Source organism: Ruditapes philippinarum, unplaced genomic scaffold (assembly GCF_026571515.1).
Source record: "Ruditapes philippinarum isolate M1 unplaced genomic scaffold, ASM2657151v2 ctg1774_1_1_1_1, whole genome shotgun sequence".
Lineage (NCBI taxonomy): Eukaryota > Metazoa > Mollusca > Bivalvia > Venerida > Veneridae > Ruditapes > Ruditapes philippinarum.
In genome coordinates, this window is record NW_026853357.1 from 6,010 (window position 1) to 28,147 (window position 22,138).

Genomic DNA, 22,138 nt, shown 5'->3' on the forward strand with positions numbered 1-22,138 from the left:
TCTGAAAAAATGCAACTGGTTGGATTGCCTATATTTCAATTGCCCAATGCATTATGAACTTAAATCTATACTCACAAGTAAAATAACTGGAGTGACAAAACACCAACAGATTCTTATGAACAGTGGCGGAGATCTTCCTATCATCAGCTGGATATCTTTACAAAATCTTCCTGCACCTGTGAAACATAGTGGTATACTAGTATTCAAATTACTAACATTATAACATGCTTTTAACAAAAAAGACTGATTACCAAATAATTAGTGCTTTGTAATTTTTTTTGTTTGGCTATTAGTCAAAAAGACACTTGTAATTCGGTCATATGGAGTCTTTTTCAACTTTCCCTGATGGAGGCAGATCTTAGGTACCACTCTGGGTATTATTTCAACACAAGCAGAGCACAATGTTGACTTGCCTTGGCCATCAATTCAAGACAGTCTAGTCAGCATGAACACTGTGTTGTCTAAAACTCTGATGAGGAGAATAAAGAAGAATTGAATGAATATCAATATTAGAGGTACAGATCTTGCTCTTTGCCAGTGACTAACAATTAGGAACTGACACTTATATTTTGTCTAGTTCACGCATACCAATGTTTAAAGAATGCAATTAAAAATCAAGCATTTATACCAAAGTAACAGGTACTGCTTTTGCACAGGAACTACTCGCATGCCAGTATACAGCCTGGATGCACAAGCTGACCTGCCTGGTGGCAAAGACTAATCACATGGTTCCTGCAGGTAATGGGTTAAAACAATCACCTAAGATTGTTTTATGACTGCCTTTCCTTAAATAATCACTGGTTGTTTTAATATTCTATGGGGACAATAGTAGCTTGTGATAAAAAATTTACGAATCATGGACATGTACATCTCATATATGGAGACAACAGTGGCTTGTGATTCATGGAAATGAACATGTCAGATGTATGCATACTTACCATATACCCAGGCAATGAGGAAACACTCCAGGAAAGATATAATAAGCACACAGAATGCTGCAAAATACCAGTCTACCAATTGATATAGATATATACCACACTGTAAAAAATATATTTAAATGAATTATAATAATAATGTTCATAATCAAGTCAATTCTGTACCTGAAATATAAAAGCAAAATTATTCAAGAACTAGTAATAACCAAAACGGATATTATTCAGATAACAGATTATTGGTACCTGTTTTCAAAATAATAAATAATATTTTTCTTGTGTCATCATTATGTTTATGTATATACTTTTGTCATTATTTGTTTATTGACCTGCTGGACATGGCAATGAACACTGTGACATGTTTTTTGCCGGTAAAAAATAAGAATCTTGATAAGAATAAGTTGATTCTATATTCAAAACTGATGATACAGTGGAAAAAGAAGTGACAAAATATATTTCAATAATAATCATAATTATAAAGTTTTCATTTTATTGTTTCATCCTGATTGCATTTAAATACTGCAGATATCATTTTTAGATTGTTTGTTTAAAGAAAAAGTCAAGCTACCATTATTGCTGCAGCATTGTTGTCGTCATTCAATATTAAAAGTTATCACCATGAAACTTAGAACACTTGCTTATGCTAACAAGATGTAGTTGTTAGACAAGGGGCATAACTCTGAAAGTTTGATTTTTAGAGTCATGCCCCTTTTTCATTATTAAATACATTTCATTTTTGTCAAAAGTGGCTATTTTGACAGATGAATGTTAGCACTGCTTGAGGTGCTCTGGTATCATTTCTAGATGATCAATATTTTAAGTCACAAATATGTCAGGGGAGTGGTTTAAACCAAGTACATATGTTGAACTTTTACTGTTGTTACTATGTATAGTACAGTGTACCGCTCTCTTTTGGGCAATTACCTCTTTACAGCAACTGAGCTTCATTTACTCTGTTCAAAAAAACTTCATAATAAATCTAATCACTCTAGAGCAAGACCTCTCCGCAACAACAATACTCATACAAGAAAATATTGCTCTGCAAAGGTGGTACATGTTTACTGTAACTAAAATGAAGTTCATGTAAAACTAATTCTTACATTTGTAGTGTATGGTAAATCCAACAGTAACAAAATGACGCAGAAACAGCCTGTAACTAATACTTTACGGTTTCTTAACTTCGGGAATGTATCCAGAAATCCACTTGACAGCGTTTCAAACACACCAAACTGAAATGAAGAATCGGGTGAAAATGTTCATGCAGCAATTATGAAAACCCTATGCCATTTGTACTCTTTATATCAAGAGATTAGTAGCAGCTGTAGATAATATTATAAAAAGAAGCTCATGTCACAAGTATAACAAGAGCCATGTCAACAAGGCCATCCCCCCCGAATGTGTTTGCTCATTGGAAGAATGTATATGTAGTAGAGCGGAATAATTCCATTTTAAGAGGTCTTTTGGTAATGAAAACTGATGGCTATAGTGATTACAGATTTGAAACCTATGTGAATACTGATGGCTGAAAATAACAAAGGGCAATTACTGAAAAATAATGCAGGGTAGGTTATCATTCTTGTGTGCTGCATCCTCCTCAGTAAAATCTATCCACCTATGAAGTTTCAAGTTGATACCTCAAATACTTTTTGAGAAAAAAATTGAATTGAAAAAATTAAGTATGAAAAATAACAAAGGGCAATAAACACAACAATTATAAAAAGGTAGAGTTATCATTCTTGTGCAGTGCACACCTCCTGAGTGAGATCTATGCACCTATGAAGTTTCATTTTTGATATCTCAAAGGCTTTTGAGTTATGCTCTGGACAAAAATTAATTTTGAAAAATAACAAAGGGCAATAACTCAAAAATAATGCAGGGTAGAGTTATCATTCTTAAGCACTGCACTCCTCCTCAAATGAGATCCATCCATCTTTGAAGTTTCAAGTTGATACCTCAAATACTTTTTCAGATAAGCTCTGGACAAAATAGCATGAAAAAAAAAACAAAGGGCAATAACTCAAAAATTGTATAGGGAAGAGTTATCATTCTTGCGCACAACATTCCTCCTCAATAAGATCTATCCACCTATGACATTTCATGTTGATATCTCAAACACTTTTTGAGTTATGCTCAACTCAGGTGAAAAATTAGGTATGAAAAATAACAAAGGGCAATAACTCAAAAATTATGAAAGGTATAGTTATCATTCTTGTGCACTGCACTCCTCCTCAATGAGATCCATCCACCTATGAAGTTTCAAGTTGATACCTCAAATACTTTTTCAGATAAGCTCTGGACAAAATAGCATGAAAAAAAACAAAGGGCAATAACTCAAAAATTGTATAGGGAAGAGTTATCATTCTTGCGCACAACATTCCTCCTCAATAAGATCTATCCACCTATGACATTTCATGTTGATATCTCAAACACTTTTTGAGTTATGCTCCACTCAGGTGAAAAATTAGGTATGAAAAATAACAAAGGGCAATAACTCAAAAATTATGAAAGGTAGAGTTATCATTCTTGTGCACTGCATACCTACTGAGTGAGATCTATGCACCTATGAAGTTTCATGTTAATATCTCATAGGCTTTTGGAGTTATGCTCTGGACAAAAATCAATTTTGAAAAATAACAAAGGGCAATAACTCAAAAATCATGCAAGGTAGAGTTATCATTCTTGTGCACTGCACTCCTCCTCAATGAGGTCTATCCACCTATGAAGTTTCAAGTTGATAACTCAAATACTTTTAGAGATATGCTCCGGACAAAAATGTCGGACGGAAGGACGGACGGACGGAGACTATTTCTATATCCGCCGCCGAAATTTTTCGGCGGCGGATAACAAGGCATGCATGCACTTCTATGAAAAGTCTTTTAGCAGTTACTGTTTGTTGGTTAATTTTAAAAGTGGATTGAATACTTGAAAATACTTGAAATACTAAACATGACCAAGTAGAACATACCCCATTCTTTAAATAATCGAGGTAAAAAATGGCCTCTTAAAATTTAATACGCACCTGACTATCAATACCCAGTGATATTAGCATTAGAAAGAAGAGAGCTGACCAGAGTTGAGGTATAGGTAACTTTGTTATTGCTTCAGGGTATATGACTAGAGCTAGGCCAGGACCTGAAATAGTGTAGAAATAGAAGATAATGAATGAGTGTAAGGTTAATATCGATTTTATGAACAAGTTGAATAAAATTATGTTATGCCAGCCTACACAAAACAATATTTTATTTATCACATACCCCAGAATAAAGACTGTTTAAAGTGCAAAAGAATCATTTTTCATGGGCGCACCTATAGTGTAATGCTAAAATTCAGCGCCTCTTTACACTATGTCTGTTAAACACAAATAACATCATGTTCAAATATGTGCACAGCCATGCAATATCATTTTTACAGAGTCACAAAAGCTGCACGGCCATGTGATAATACATAATAAGTTCACCATACTTCAAATGTACAGTACAACTTCTACAAAGTAACCCCCTTTGGTTGTTACTAAGAAGGTGTTGCTAAAGAGAGGTTCTATTTATTTTGAAATCTTACTTTGGGAAGAATTTATACTGATGTAAAAATTATATTTCTCTGCAGATGTTTCACTGTAAACCTATTATTTTTTTATTTTCTCATAATCTTAGACTTGTATGCAAATTATGACACGACACAATGGATACGTTTGTTTTCTAAATGGTTCAAAATAAGGTGCACAAACACAATTTAGGCCATATGGTGCAGAATCAGGAAGGTGTTTTTTGCAAAATGTGGGTGTTACAAACCTAAAGCAACACCAGAGGTCATAACTAGCTCACTTTCTGGAGCTTAGAGATGCATAGACTTCAGTTTTCTGAACCCATTTAATTGCATCTTACAATCATGCAGGGGTAAATGGTTGCTAATCTTGAATTCTGACGCATCATCCCTTAAAGCAATTCTGATGCCTCAACCCTTAAATCTTTTCCCTTATATAAGTGTGTTTCGACAGCTTTTTGCCCCCCCCTTTATTTGAGGCCTCAAACAGTGAAAACATGCCCTAATTAGGCCCCAAACACTGTTTTCCGTTTGAGAAATGTTGTTAAAAAAAGTGACCACTTTTTCGGCGCCGTCCCCCAACCAAATAATATTATCATCAGGGGGTTGCCAGAAGGGGGATGTGCCCCCTTCTGTTTGGGGGGGTTTGTAGGGGGGCGGAGTCCCCTTCATTGCCAAGAAAATTTTGGACATGTGACAGGCTAAAAATGGCCTCAGGTCGGTCTTAGGGTAACTAGTAACCGAAGCTGAAAAGCCTTTTACTCTATCTCAATTCATTGAGAAGTTGTCGCACTTTGAAATCAGTTTTGATGGAAAACTAGAAATGTGTCCATAGGACACGGATGCCCCCACACGCCACTGTTCTGTCAATCTTATGACTCTAGGTCAAATATTGTTTGGACTACATGTGCCACAAGTTGAAAACTAAAAATCAACAAAGGGCCATAATTCTGTTAAATTTGGTCGCAGCAAAAATTCCTTCCTTTACTACCATCTACACATTACGGTTGTTAATCCCTGGAAGTTTAAGCAAAATCTGCCATCTGGTTTAAGAGGAGTTGCGTTCACAAAATTTCTACATATTATATAATGAAAAAATCAACAAAGGGCCATAATTCTGTTAAATTTGGTTGCAGCAAAAATTCCTTCCTTAACTGCCATCTACACATTAAGGTTGTTCATCCATGGAAGTTTAAGCAAAATCTGCCATCCGGTTTAAGAGGAGTTGCATTCACAAAATTTCTACATAGTATATAGTGAAAAAATCAACAAAGGGCCAGAATTCTGTAAAATTTGGTCGCAGCAAAAATTCCTTCCTTTACTATCATCTACACCTTAAGGTTGTTCATCCCTGTAAGTTTTAAGCAAAATCTACCATCCGGTTTAAGCGGAGTTGCGTTCACAAAATTTTCTACATAGTATATAGTGAAAAAATCAACAAAGGGCCATAATTCTGTTAAATTTGGTCGCAGCAAAAATTCCTTCCTTTACTACCATCTACACATTAAGGTTGTTCATCCCTATAAGTTTAAGCAAAATCTGCCATCCGGTTTAAGAGGAGTTGCGTTCACAAAATTTCTACATAGTATATAGTGAAAAAATCAACAAAGGGCCATAATTCTGTTAAATTTGGTCGCAGCGAAAATTCCTTCCTTTACTACCATCTACACATTAAGGTTGTTCATCCCTGTAAGTTTAAGCAAAATCTGCCATCCGGTTTAAGAGGAGTTGCGTTCACAAGATTTCGGGACGTACGGACGTACGGACGGACGGACGGACAGACTGACGGACTGACGGACGGATGGACAATTGCAACGCTATATGCTCCCACATTGTGGGGGCATAAAAACAATGCAAAATAGTGATTTTTGGCAATTTTGAGACGTCCCCTCGTTGCCATGGTAACAGGAAATTTACCATCGAGCATGCTGTTACAGAGGCTATGGTGTAGTCAACATTTGTGCCAAGTTTCATTAGTATTGAAGCATTTTTCATAGTTTCATAGCAGTTTGAACTTGTTACAGGAGGCTTTTCAATGAAAACGGCCATTTTTCGCAATATGCTCATGGGGTAAAAGGTTAAAGGGGCTACAAGTGATATCCTATGATTCAGTAAAGAAAAGTGTAAGACTGGCTCATATTATATAAGTGTAAGCATATTGTGTAAGTGTAAGCATATTATTTAAGTGTAAGCATATTTTGTAAGTGAAAGCATATTCTGTAAGTGTAGGCATATACTGTAAGTGAAAGCATATTCTGTAAGTGTAGGCATATTGTTTAAGTGTAAAGATATTATGTATGTGTAAGCATAATGTGTTAGTGCAAATATTATTATGTAAGTGTAAGCCAATTTTCCAGTTTTTCTATCACTGTGACAAATGACTGTTGGAAAAGCTTCAAAATAAAGTGGAAATGTTGTATAGTGTCTCACTTTGATTTAATTAAAACCATGTTTCTTTAACTTACACCAGTACTGAGCAAATTTGAAAGTGATAAATGTATTAAGATAACAAGAGCTGTCAGTAGGACAGCATGCTCGACTATTCTAAGTGCTTGATAGTAAAAGAGCCTTGATAATGTTAATTTTTTTAAGTTCACAAAAGGGCTAATTTTTTTTTATGAATTCATGTTATAGGCCTTAGAGAGAGTCTAATTATACAGTATTGGCTTGACTTTTTCGGAAGGTATTGTCACAAGGGTGTTTTATTGAGTATAATAATACAAATTACCTATGAATACATAAATTTGACAGAAAAGGTACCAAGGCTTGTTATTAAGATGTTTTATCAAGTAAATCACTGCTTTATTATTATGAATCCATAAAATTGTCCCAAAAAAGGCACAAACCCTTCAGTAGTTATTGAGATAAGAGCTTACATACAAGCAAAACTTTACCATGAATTTCTAAGTTGAAAAAGGGGAGAAAAATCAGCCTAAATGCCAGACAGAATTATGGATCTTTGTCAGTGACCTACATATATGACCGTAAATGCATATGTAAAGTTTTAAATAAATATCTTTAATAGTTATTGAGATATGTAAAACTTGCATGTAAACATTAACCAAGAGACTAAGTAGAAAAGGGGATATGAATCAGCCTTAATGCAAGATAGAGTTATGGAACTTGGTCAGTGACATACAACTATGACCCTCCAATTATGACCCTAAGTGCATGTGCAAAGATTCAAGTAAATATCTTTGAAGACCTTTAACCAAAATTTCTAAGTTTTAAAGGGGCAAATAATTCTGCAAATATTGTAGGCAGAGTTATGCAATTTTGCAAACTGATGTACATTGTTACTATAAAAAAGTATTTTAAATTTCAATTGAATATCTCAAGCAATAATTGAGATATTTGACTTTACAAAAAAACTTTAACCAAAATTTCTAAGTTCCAAAGGGGCATAATTCTGTCAATATTGTAGGCAGAGTTATCCAACTTGTCAATCTGGTGTACCTTGTCACTATAAATAAGTATTGTAAGTTTCAAATGAATATCTCAAGCAATAATTGAGATATTTGACTTTACAAAAAGTTTTAACCAAAATTTCTAAGTTAAAAAGGGGCATAATTCTGTCAATATTGTAGGCAGAGTTATCCAACTTGTCAATCTGATGTACCTTGTTACTATAAATAAGTATTGTAAGTTTCAATTGAATATCTCATGCAATAATTGAGATATTTGACTTTACAAAAAACTTTAACCAAAATTTCTAAGTTAAAAAGGGGCATAATTCTGTCAATATTGTAGGCAGAGTTATCCAACTTGTCAATCTGATGTACCTTGTTACTATAAATAAGTATTGTAAGTTTCAATTGAATATCTCAAGTAATAATTGAGATATTTGACTTTACAAAAAACTATTACCAACGCAGACGCCGACGCGGACGCTGACGCCGACGCCGGGGCGACTACAATAGCTCTCATATTCTTCGAATAGTCGAGCTAAAAACCAACTTCACAGTAAAGCTGACCATAAATAAGAACTTCATTTAAAGAACAAAGGGTATTCTGCTTAACCAATTTAAAACAATGACATAATTATATTTTTTCATACTTTATTAAATTTATCACTTACCCGAGGTAGCTACATCTTTTATGTCCATATTTGCCTCCTTTGCAATATAACCAATCACAGAGAAGATAACAAAACCACCGTAGAAACTTGTAAACCCATCTGCTGCAGCACATATCAATGCATCCCTGAAAGGCGTAAACAAAATGTTTGATTGAGTTTTATGTCGCACAACACAGTGTAGGTCCTATGGCGACTTTCCAGGTTTACTGAAGGCGGAAAAGCTCAGGTGCCCTTAGCTTCAATGCATACTTTCAAGTACATGTGCATTATTTCTGAAATTGTTCCAATCATTGTGCCAATCATTGTGCCGCAAATTTGTGTGTGTTTTGATCTGAATTAAAATGTTAAATTATTACGAAACAGGATTGAACAGCTATACAGCTACAGCTAGTTTATTGGTGGAAGATGATGCTAGCAACGGAATGTGGTACTAGCATTAATAACGGACCTGAAATGATGAACAGAAGAGGATCATCTTACATGGGTTATTAGTTAGAAATTTCAAATTAATTATTTCCATGTAAGTGTGTTACCAGAAATGGCAAAATCTGATTTTGTCTTACTTGTCCATTTTTATCTGAAGCATTTCTTGACTTGTCCATACGGTATTAATATAGTAAATTCTTGAAAATTTCTATTCGTCTGTACAGCCTGTGGGACAACCTGGGCATTAGGGACACTTGATTTTGCCACCTCATTCTGTTCACTTGTAGACATATTAGCAGATTGAAAGCTATATAATTTGTTTAACAAATGCATGATTAAAAAATACCCACTTTGTTTTAACATATACCTTTACATTACAACAATCACAAGGTCCATTAGTTACATGTAGTTACCTTAAACAGTTATTATTGAACTTGTTGTAGCTAGCCATTGTGATCAAACCTCCCCAGGCAGGTCCCAGTGAGTAAAACACCTGCACTGCCGCTTGAAGCCACACCTTTAAGAAATAATAAAATGATATATTTGTCACCTTTTATTTCAGCCTTTTTGGTACATAAATTTTATCAAGAAAATGCCTAGTTTGAGCAAAATAATTCAAACAGAAAAAAATTACATTACATAATTTCAGGTAATATATACCCCTCATCATGTTATAATTCTAATTTGAAAATCAGAACAAACAGACATAAAAAGACCATACACTTTTGGTTAAATGTTACTAAAAACAGAAATTTTATTACTATAATTAGATCATTACTGTCATTTTGCCAAAATATATAGGCAGAGGTGCAATGATAATTTATATTAATTAATTAATAATGTAGTTATTATGCTGTACCTGACCATCTTTGAGGATAGAGAAATCAGGTTTGACATAATATGTGATGCCATCTATAGCTCCTGGTAGAGTTAGCCCTTTCACTAGAAACACTGCAATAAAAACAGGAATTCAATATTTTTATGATTGGCAATATTTTGAAGCAGGTTAATTATAAAGGTTGACCACATTTACACTTTAACCATGCATCTTTTAGAAGTGAACTGGCCATTATTAGCAATTGTTAATCACGTGGAAAGCCTCGTGATAGTTTACATGCATCTAAATAATATGTGTTGCTTCCGAATTCAATTAATTTTGTTTTTAGTTGGGTTTTGCATCGAACCAACACAGTAAAGGTCATATGTTGACTTTCCAAGGAAAGTGCACTTCCGTGGATTATTTCAGGCATAATTGGGCACCTGAGTAGAACCACTGATGTTCCGTAAGCTAGCTGAATAGCTTCCTCACATGAAAGAATCCAAAGTCTCTGTCGGGATTCGAATCCACATTGGTGAAGGGCAAGTGGTTTGAAGTCAATGACCTTAACCACTCTGCCACAGACTCTTGATGCAAAGATTCAAGACTGCCATCATTTGAACTGTAATATAGACTCTAGAGCTCATATATTTAAATCAAAGTCTTAAATCTGGACACAGTATAATTGCACAGATTTAAAACAATAGTTTTAGTACATGTGTACCACAATCTGATGCTATTAAATATTCAGCACATTTTAGACCTTTTTTAAGGAACATGTTCATTTATTGGTGGACTCATCTTAGGAAAGTCTCACTGATGTTATATGTATGAAATAAAAAAATAATTTAAAAGTACATTTTATGACCAAAAAGCTACTCACCTGTGAGAAGAATATATGGTAATACAGCTGTAACGTACACCACTTTCCCCACAGACTTGATCCCCTTCATTAAACACAAGAATATAACCACCCAGGCCACAATAAGAGCCACCGCTAAATGCCATTGTATTGTACCCACGTCTTCAAGACCAGTAGATTTGTGTAACACATATCGGCTGAAAATTAATTATACGGTCAAGGTCATTATCTAAATTATTCAACATTTTTTAAAATAAATTTGAGCTAAAAAAAAAATCATAAAAAAATGTTTAAACAAAAAATATTTGGCTAAATTTATCCAAATTATCATCTAAAATTATCATAAACAATGTTTTTACAAATAATATTTGCCTAAATTTATAACTCATTTTGATCTGAGGTCAAAGTTAAAATTATATAATCATAAAAAAATATGAGCAAAAATCTCATGTTATAATAGGACAGTAAATTCTTCAATTAATTACAAATTAATTTTTCGAAAAAGCACAGACATACATAAAAAAAATACGATGAGAAATATTTTTATTGTAATCTTTTTTAAATTATTTCTGAAATACTTTTTTATGCATTTTATAAAAATAAAGCCCTACTTTCCCAGAGACTGTCAAAGGGAGTTTTAGTACATCTATACTAGTACATGAACTTTGTGATATTTTAAATGTTTATACATAGATCACATTTTTTTAAGTTCACTCCGCACTTCACTTTTTAAAAGGTAATTTCATACATTATAAACTGTACAGTAAAATCAAATATTTTTGTGAGGCCAAAATTTCACAAAATCAATATTTCAGACTTGGTGAGGTTAAATTTCAGGAATTTCTACTGTCAGTTCTGTTAAATTCATATATAAGTTAGATAAATAATTATCTTTTATTTTTCATGTAAATCTTCTATGCACATAATAAGGAAAAAAAATCAGTTGCGAAAAATTACGATTTTATATTAACCAAGCCTGACTTGAATTTCAGCAGCTATTATTACATTTTTATTAAATTTTTATAGCATTAATATAAATGAAGGCATGTATGCATTTCTGAGCTGTCTGATCAGATTTTAGCCAGTTTGCTCCTAGATTTTCTCGATATATAAACATATATGAGCCGCGTCACGACAAAACCAACATAATGGGTTTGCGACCAGCATGGATCCAGACCAGCCGGCGCATCCACGCAGTCTGATCAGGATCCATGCTGTTCGCTATCAGTTTCTCTACTTGTTATAGGGTTTGTAAGCGAACAGCAAGGATCCTGAAGAGACTGCGCGGATGCACAGGCTGGTCTGGATCCATGCTGGACGCAAATGCATTATGTTGGTTTTGTCATGATGCGGCTCATATGCAAATAACAAAAAAAACAAACCCAGCAAAGATGAGAAGCTAACAAAACTGGCAAGGGATAAAAATAGCCCTAATGCGGGTGATAATAAGCAAAAAATGACTGAAAAACAACCAGTAACATTTAAATTTAAGATGAATTTTTCATAAAATAAATACATCTACTGAAAGTACATAATATATAACTGCAAACAAAAATTGACAACAGCAGCTGAATAATATGGAATTATTTTTGGTTAAATTTAATATTTACATAATTACTTCTACAGTTTATAAAGTACACAATAACATTCGTTTTTATCAGACAATTAATTATAACTAGCTACAGTACATGTATTCATGTCAATATTTTGATACAATATTTAATTACATATGTAACTATTTTTAGCTGGGTTTAAGCCTTGCAGACACCTTTTAGAAGATATGGCTTCTTTCTACCCTTCTAATTGGGGGAAGACTTCAAATGCCTCTCTGTGCATTATTTCAGGCACAAGCAGGCACCCAAGTAGAACCACCAACCTTGTGTCAGTTAGCTGGAAATCTTCAACACATGAAAGAATTCAGTTTCTTATGGGATTTAAACCAACAACGGTCAGGGGCAAATAGTTTGAAGTGATCTTAACCACTCATCTGTACAAAACTTCAAAGCAAGGAGTTCCTTCTTGAAAACTAAAGCAAATGCAAAATATAGTGTTGCTTTGTTCATTTTGTTGGACTAACTTACTGCCAAAATTCTTTACTAGCCGTTCTCCCCAAATCTGACGCATTCACTTTGATAAATGTTGAGTTTGTTGTACAGTTTGCGCCACATTGCTGACTTAGGGTATCAAGCCCGGTAATGCAGGAGTCCGTGTTCCACCATTGCCCACACTTGCCCCACGGCAGCTCCGCAGAGAAGGACTGAACAAAGTATACCATTACCCAGACCATCACCATGATGTAATACCAGCAGTATACAAATGATACCACCAACATCATGTAACCGATACCTACATAATGATAATCCATAAATGTAGAAATAATATCAAGCTAAGTGGTTTTTGTTGGCTGTTAAAGATACAGTGGTTTTTCTCTTTTAATCTGGAAGAGGCCTTAAGCCTTTTGATTTTGGGAAAAATTATTGCTTAAATTTCTAATTTCAGAAGTGAAAAAGTTGGTGTAAGTTTGAATTTTTTGGAAAACTGATCTTTAAAAAACAACAATTTCACTGTGAAAAGGCCTTTAATAGACCTATGTTATATAAGGTGAAATATCACTAACATATAATTAACTGCTTTAGTATCATGTATTTATCCTGAACCTGCCGAATTGATGTAATAGATTTGCCCTGCTTTAAACTGCTAATATTCAATTCAATAATTAAAAGGATTTTAAGATCTAAATACACAGATTCAGTTACCAACAGTATGGAGCCGGATCAGACTGCATGGACATACAGACTGGCCTGGCTCTATACTGGTGGCTAAAGCTAAACACTTTTGGCTCCAGTCGGTTCTAACTGCTACTGAACTGTAAACGTCAGATAAAAAAAAACAAACAAAAAAACATTTGACCTTTTAATTATATAATCATATAAGAGACCAACATTTCTAGTTATGTTAACCAAGTATTTGGCAAGCTTGCAAATTTTATTATGTGGCCTTTAAGAAGAACAAAAATAATTAGGCTTAAAACTAAATTGACATTTTGTAGTTTAAAAGCACTGGATCTGAGAGCCAAAATCAATTAAGAGCACCAAATACGGTGTTCATGCTCATCTGTTAAATTTTAAGTTAAAAAGGGGCATAATTCCAAACATATTGCTTTCATAATTAACTTACCTTTGAACAGAGGACAAAATTTCCACACATATAGACAGCTGATTCCAGAGAACTGCCCTAAGCATAATTCAAGGTAGAAGAGAGGTACTCCGCAGAATATTAGGAAGAAAAAGAAAGGTATCAAAAATGCACCTGGAAAAAAAAAGAGGAATTTATTTTCATATTTCAAATTAGAAAAAAAGTGTTATAATTATCTCCCTTTTTTAATTAATGTCAATCCTAACAATAACTACCTCCCCTGATGAATTAATTTCAACATATTATTATCATCATTGTTAAAATACTATCCAAATTATTATTAAAAATATAATATCTCCCTTGTTGAAATAACATTTTATTCTGAATTTGAATTCATTTTTATAATCTTTTTTTAATTCATTGGTTTGGTTGAACCACTGACATCTGTAAGCTGGTTGGATAGCTTCCTCACATGAAAGAAGCCAAAGTGCCTGGTGGGATTCACACCCATTAGTGGTTAGGAGGTTTGAAGTAAACAACCTTAACGTCTGGGCCACACAGGTCCAAAATTTTTTTTTTTAAATAATTATTGTTTAATATTTTAAATAATTATTACAAAATAACTTACCTCCCTTGAATTATACATTTTGAATAATATTTATCACCCTTGTTCAATTATAATAATCTTCTTTGTTGATGATTTGAATGTACAACAGTGTTCAATTTAAGAATAATAGTTAATAACTTGTCACTTGATTGTTAAATTAACATTTTATAAATAAACATCAGTAACTATTCTCCTTTATCAACCTTTTTTATGTAATGTGATATATCCATAACTTGGGCATATCTAAATCTAATGCAGATTATGCAAGTGAGCTATGGAAAAATCTTATCAAAAATAAAATATCATATATGCAACTTTACTTATATCAGATATAAAACTTGACTAAACTGGTTGTCAGAATTTAGAAGACAAGCTTCCTATGATAAATGTTTCAAAATTTTATTTGCAAATTAAATTAATTTCTAACATTGTCACCTACCTCCACCATTCTGCATAACCAAATATGGAAATCTCCACAAGTTCCCCACACCCACAGAATAGCCCACCACCGAGAGTATAAACTCGATTTTCCTGTTCCACACACCGCGGGCATAGTCGACGCTATCATCACTGACAGAATCGGACTCGTTCAGGTCCGGACTTTGGTTGGCAGCTAACTCGTACTCCCCTTTATCAACTTGCTTTTTGTCACTCTGAAAATACAGTCACATCCGATATATGGACCACACTTATGACAGTATCCAAATGAAGAAAACATCATAGAGCAACCATTTGCCCTAAGGAGTATTTTTGGGGGCACCAATTTCAAAAAAAAACAAAAAAAACCGTAAGATGTAACTGTTTCCGTTGATGCACAAACATAAATTATGAAAGAAAATTTTGAAAACAGTTTCAATTATTCCTTAACGAAATATTCTACATAAGCTATATTCAGTATGTTTAATGATGTTTGTTGGAACTTTGTCCACATGGGCCTTACCGCTTTTTTTCATAAATTTATGAACATCTTCCTTTCAATTAATGTACATTGCCAATAATTTTTTTATTATTATATATGAAACAAACAAACAGTCTACCTATCAGGAACAGCCTAATATAACTCATATTCTTTTATTAACACAAGCATGCACACTCATGCATATATAAATTGTCAGCACAAGTTAAACTTTTCCAGATTAACTCTTACTGCTCAAACAATAGCAAATTGTAAAATATTTTATATTAAACTTCATTTACAAACTTATTACAGTCCTTCTTCATATATAATACTTCAAAAATTAAAGAAAATCCACATTAAAACCAACCAAACTAAAACATTTATATAAAATATCCATCACTAGCTGTTCCCGTTAGCGATACAAAGTTTAATACTAAATGATGTCAAAGCATTAACTAATATTTAGCAGTAATAAACATGCACTACTGGAATATATGCCACAGGTTTATTTTTTATATTAAAGAATATATTAATTAAAATCTCTATTCTAATGTGCTTTTAAAGATAAACTGACATGCAAACATATCATTGTCATTATTATTGTTTAATTTTATTTCTTTTACACATGTAATTTAGTGTTTAATTATTTTTTAAAACATGTTATTATACTTGTAATCTAATTTTGTTATCACTATTACTCCTATAATATATTTTACTTTTCATTATAACATAATAATAATTAGAAATGTGTCATAACGCCACAAATGCCCTGCATGCAGCCAAAATATCAAAATATGTTATAATAATATTTGTTTGCACAAATCATTTGTTCATATTTAAAGTTCAAGGACCTTAAACTATTCAATGTTAACACAAACCATTTTTTCATTCTAAGTTCAAGGACATAAAACTATTCAGCATTAACCTTTTGCAAATTGCATATACTGCATATTTGTAGCAGAGATAATGATTAGAAATTGTGAATTCCAATTTCAAGGGGGATAACTGTCAAAAAACATCTGACCATGGCCAAATTAAAACTCCACTTGTATTTTTTTGGTGAAAAACTAGCACATGCAATGTCAACCTTAGACATACATTCCTACAAAAATTTAAGCAGATCCTGAAAATTTCTTATTTTTACTAAGTTCAAGAAGGATAACTCTGTCAAAAATCATCAGACCAAAACCAAATTCAAACAAACTCGACTTGTATTTATTATACCTGCACATGCCATTTCAACCTTATACATACATTTCTACTAAAGTAAGAGTGCAGAAACTTAAAATTTCAAATTCTTTCCAACATTAAAGAGGAATAACTTTGTCCAAATTCATCAACCCTGACCAAATAAGAAACTGACCTGAACATTCCTTAAACATATCCATATAGAAAATTTGAGTTGAAAAAATACAACAGTTACTGTTGGAAGTAATGAATGGAAACTAAAAAATATTTCAAAGGGCATAACTCTGTCAAAAGTCATCGATCCATAACCAATTTGAACTTGACATTCATATGTCTATGATATATATATATATCCATATATTATTAAAATTTGAATGTGCGTGACTGATGTTAAGATAATGAATGGAAACTGATGATGACGGAATGACGGATCAGGGTACCACTATATGCCTGGCCATTTTATGGTGGGGGCATAATGAAAATATTAAGCAGTCACCAGTAAATTGGCAGATCAGATTGTTGTACATACAGGCCTCCCTGACAGCTAGACAGATTATTGGTACTGACTGGAGATTTTTATTTCATCTCAATGCCTCAAAAAATACAAGAGATCTATAGGAGCTAACTATATTTTGATTTTGGGAGGAGGAGGGGGATGTTTGATATCTTCTTTAATACATAAATATTCTGATTTTTTTTTTTTTCTTTGGTTAAGATAGTTGCAAATAAATGCTTACATCCTGTAACTCAGATGTCACAGTGGCAAAAAAACTAAGTTTTGAAGTTTCTTCAAGAAAAAAAATGGTTTTGTGAGGGAGATAGTAGATACCTTCAACTTTGTTATTGAATACTCACTCCAAGGATATATGATATCTGAATTTTGTTGGGTGGTTAAGTGATACTCTTTTCTTCAACATTATCGTGTTTTATAGACACTTTCATTTAAGCCATAACAGTCCCGGAAGAGTTACTTCCCTTACCAGATGTGACGTAAATGGGGGATAAAATTATGCAGGCTGCATAGAATGTTAGCTTATTGAAAAGTTAAATGCGTAAATACTAATCGTTCAATTATGATTTTAACATGTAAAATTTACGCATGCATACATAAATTAAATATCAAGACAATAGAAAAAAATACAAAAACAAAAATTGAGATTAATTCTGGCTACGGAGTGAAACAGCGAAATTTCAAAGTGAAATATTTATTAGATCTAGATTTTATCTAATGCCAGGAATAAATTTTTTTTAAGCTTTTAAGCTAGTAACTAAATCAAATTTTAATAATCTATAAACACCCATACACACTGAAATTGCCTATTATAAATTGAAATGGTCATTCTCCAGTTTTCTGTGTTATTTTCTGTCATTTAGAAAATTCCGGCATATTTGTAACATGAAAATAAGATAGCCAATGACTTTTAACTATTGCTTTTCAAGCTTTAATAGAACAATAACAGAATGTATTCTGTCAATACTTACTGATTCTTTTTCATTATGCCGTATAAAAAATATTTCAAAGAACCAGTGAGGGATATAAATTTATAAATATTCCGGAAAGAACGAAAACCATGTGGCATTGACTTTTATAATTTTAGATTCGCAACAGACGATAATAAGATAATTTTGGTATTAAAAATCTATTCTTATGGTTATAAAAATAAAGACCTTTTCCCAGTAACTTATTTCATAGATAAATAGATGTGTATATATAAGCGCCACTGGGCCGTAACATATTAATTAACAGGGTGCATATGTTGTATATACAAGCGGCACTTGGCTGTGATATCATAAATCACCAGGGTGCATTTTTTAGAGTTATAACATTACATCAGATTACGTCACTTTTGTTAGTTGTCAAAATATTTATGGTCCGAATTTTGTTATGGATCATCCTAGGGACTTTATTGGTCATGCCTTACTGATTTGATACTCGATCCAGAGTCCTACCAACTGGCACAGTCAAAAATACGTAAAATTATAATTCAGTTAATAACGAACTTCTGGGAACGTGTTTCACAACTTGTTTTTTCTGTTATTTTTTAAAATATTTGATACTTGAGTGTAAATTAAAAAGTAAAAAAAGTTGAAAATATTACTTTACCAGCTTAAATATATTGGTGTGATGTACGATTTTTTGAGAGTGCATGCAGTTTTTGCCGCCACAAATAATATACAGTCCTGTACATTCAAAAGATTTTTTACATTTTATGCCTTGACATTCTTTTTTGAAATTTCATAGATTTATATTGTTGATTTTCTTTGTCTTAGTAATGCTTAAATCAAAATGATTTTAAATAAACCAGTATCTTGCAATTACTCATTACGCAGCCGTTTTTTGAAACAACAAAATCCTTACATTTTTGAAACTCAAAATATCTTTTGGGGTTACGATCTTACGAAAATGGTAATCATGATCAGTTACCCAGCGATAAGGTCTACTATATTAAAACAAATCATTAACCTTATTATAGTAAACATTTTTATTCATTTCACCATCCTTTGTTATGTAATATTTTATTCATTTACACACACTTTTGGCAATTTTAATCTGCCAATCTTACAAGAGAAACAATTAAGATCTTTATATCCCTCTATTATTGAACTTAATCGTATCGGCATTGTCCACTGTATCCCCAAAGGACGTCATCCAAGGGCGACAACTTGAATACGGTCTTAAATGAAAGGGTCTATAGCTGTGTTTTATAGCCATAACTTTATACTCAGTAAAGGTTAACACTGAATTTGTGCTCCTCGCATCAACTGACTCTACCTATGCAACCAATACAGACTAAGATTAGCCAGAACATCCGTGCAATTAGGTCATGGTCTGCACCAATTTGCTATTCAGTCAGTAATTATTTTGAAATTGTCCCTAAAAACATGAATGGTTTTGTCCAGATTGAAAGATTGGCAACTCTAGTTAAGATATTTAGTATGGTAAGGTTAATAAATGACAGTTTTTCCAAACACATGATTTATACCTTATATCAGTTATTTCTGTCTGCTTTATACATTTATTGATTGAACTTAAACCTTTGAAATTACTGATAAGAAAGATTTCTCATTTACTGATACTGATAGGAATTCAAAATAGAGGACATCGTAAGATTTATTATAAATCAATATTTACAATCAAGACTGGTACAAACAAGAGATAAAAGCTAAAAACAAATGCCTGTAGACAAATATGAAGTAAAAAGATATCACTGAATCCGATATGTTTCCAATTAAATCTTTTCTTTTTTTTAAAAGGGTTGGGGTTTTGTAGCCTGACAGTGAGGCTTTAAATAGCATGCCCATGTGGGTTTGAATCCCATCAGAGACTGTGATGTTGCACCCTTTATTATTCTAGTCTCATCAGAACAGAGTTTGCAATTTTCACCTTTGCACTCAAGGGATCTCCACTTTTCCATAATTTGGATTCTTTTATAAGAGAAAACTTTCCAGCTAGCTTATGAAATGTAAGTGGTACTGCAGCCATAGATGTATTCTTGAAATTCTTCTGCCCCAAATACTGAAGTCCTCCATAGTCCTACATTTATAGTGTTGGTAATGAAGTGTTTAAATTAGATAAGGCTTGGGGAGATAGTAACGCTGAAGTATTTGTTCACTTTTAAGTATTTGTGCTAATCATAGTGTAGGATTTAATCTAGGCTTTTTAAATTATAGATCAGCCTCAGATGGTCAACTTTGTTGAATGTCTTAGAAAAGTCTTTGAAAACAACATCAGTTGTAATTGGCGGTGTAATTCTAGATTGTCTTAAAGCTAGTTCTTGCATAAGCTAACACATCTATGACCTGAACAAAAAACTGTCCTAATAAAAGGTCATACAGTGAGATTCAAAGTATGTGCTTACGTTGTTGAAGCTATATTTTGTCTAGTCATATCCTTCCATTTTTCAAATTCTTCAGTACATTTATTCAGCACCAACTTGTCAAGAAATATTATCATATCAAATCATCATAAAGTTTCCACCCAACTTAAAAATAAATGCCCTAACAACAGCCAAAAAAATCAAACTGTGACTGTGTCCAATTTAGAGAAAAATTGAACTGATTTTACTTGATTTTTATATAAAAAAAAGTGGTAGCTATGGTTACATGTATTTTGAATGTAGTTTATTTATGCCTTGGGCTTTTTCCCCAAAATGTTATATGATGTCATGAAAATTTATCAATGTATTTTTTTTTTTATAATTTTTTATTTAAAAATAATTAAATAACAGTAATTAAACAAAACAGTTATTGCTGGATCAACTTTCAGTTGAATGTCAGCATTAATTTCACTATTTAAAGGGTTGTTGATAATCCAGTTTAGTCCGATTTTATATCATCATAATAATGTTCTAGACCTAGTTTGAACTTGGAACCCTTTTTTTAAATGTCCTTGATGCATGTTATAATGCATGATCTACTTGGAACAACAATCGGAATCATTAAAACAACTTTAATATTTAATTTGCAAACCAGAAAGACATTTTCGTATGATGAGCTTTGTTACTGGATAAATTCATAATCATTTATATGCTAAAAAATCGTACATCCGAAATTTACACATGAGTGTCATATCCGACTACTATGACATTACGATTTATTAACCATTTTGTATCTGATTAACTGTAGCTCGGCAGTAGTTTAGAACTATAAACTGTGATAAATAATTATTAAACAAACCCTTTTAAGCAGATGATCACACTTAAAACCTCCCATTTTACACCCAAATACTGGATTTCAGACGATATTATAATTGCATGCACGTAAATCCAAGGGACTTTACTCCTACGAACTGCGCTGTTTAAGGTTGCGAGGTATTAAATTAAGAATAACAATGACGCTGTAAACTTGCCATATATTTTCTAATAATTCTAACCAACTATTGAGTCAAGCCTGAAACTACTTATGTAGATCTAACTAATAACCTATTATAAGTACCGATAGAGACTTTGTAATTATAAAGCTTCAAACATAGATCTACCGAGCATTTATTTACAAACCCATCATGGAACTGACGATAATATTTAAAATATCTATTGGTACATGTAGTTCTTCATGACAAAGGGTACTGGAAGGGATTTCAAATTAATTAGTATCGATCCAACCATAAAAGCATTGTCCTGCAAAATTCCAGCTAACTCCCTCACACCCCATCCCTAGTCCAATATATTAGACGTTACAGGCTTGTTATAGTTTATGTCGGTCAAGCCTGACGTCTAATAGTTACAGTTGAGTTCACACTAAAGGTTACACAAAGTGCACTAGGAGTGCACTACATGTGTACTACTAGTGCACTACAAAGTGCACTAGTAGTGCACTACTAGTGCACTTCATAAGTGCACTTTGTAGTGCACCAGACCTATTATATGTATTAAGCAGTTACCTTTTATTTCACTGAATAGCAATTTGACTTTTACAAAAAGATAGAAAATATAGATATCTGTTTAATAGTTTTTCAATAAAAATTTGAAATTGTGATTATTGGATTTTGTGAAATATGGCGTAAAATATTCGAACAATGAATTTCAAAGTCATTAATTTTACTGATTTTGTACTTTAAAATTTAATTGTTAGAATAAGTAATTTAAATATAAATAATTATAACTTTAATGTTGATAAGTGCATAAATAAACAAACTTAATTGATATTTAATATGAT

General features: G+C 32.6%; 1 protein-coding gene across 1 annotated transcript; it reads right to left on the bottom strand.

Moving 5' to 3' along the window:
* Nucleotides 1-75: 75 nt before the first annotated feature.
* On the bottom strand, nt 76-21,277 carry LOC132736621 (sodium-dependent proline transporter-like; the record flags this gene model as incomplete). Its single annotated transcript, XM_060723781.1, has 12 exons — nt 21,161-21,277; nt 14,837-15,050; nt 13,833-13,964; nt 12,737-13,001; nt 10,677-10,852; nt 9,836-9,927; nt 9,390-9,493; nt 8,551-8,675; nt 3,952-4,064; nt 2,033-2,161; nt 939-1,038; nt 76-176 (listed from the first exon to the last, which is right to left on the bottom strand). Coding segments are annotated over exons 1-12 (1,587 nt in total), but the record flags the coding sequence as incomplete, so codon positions are not given.
* Nucleotides 21,278-22,138: the final 861 nt, after the last annotated feature.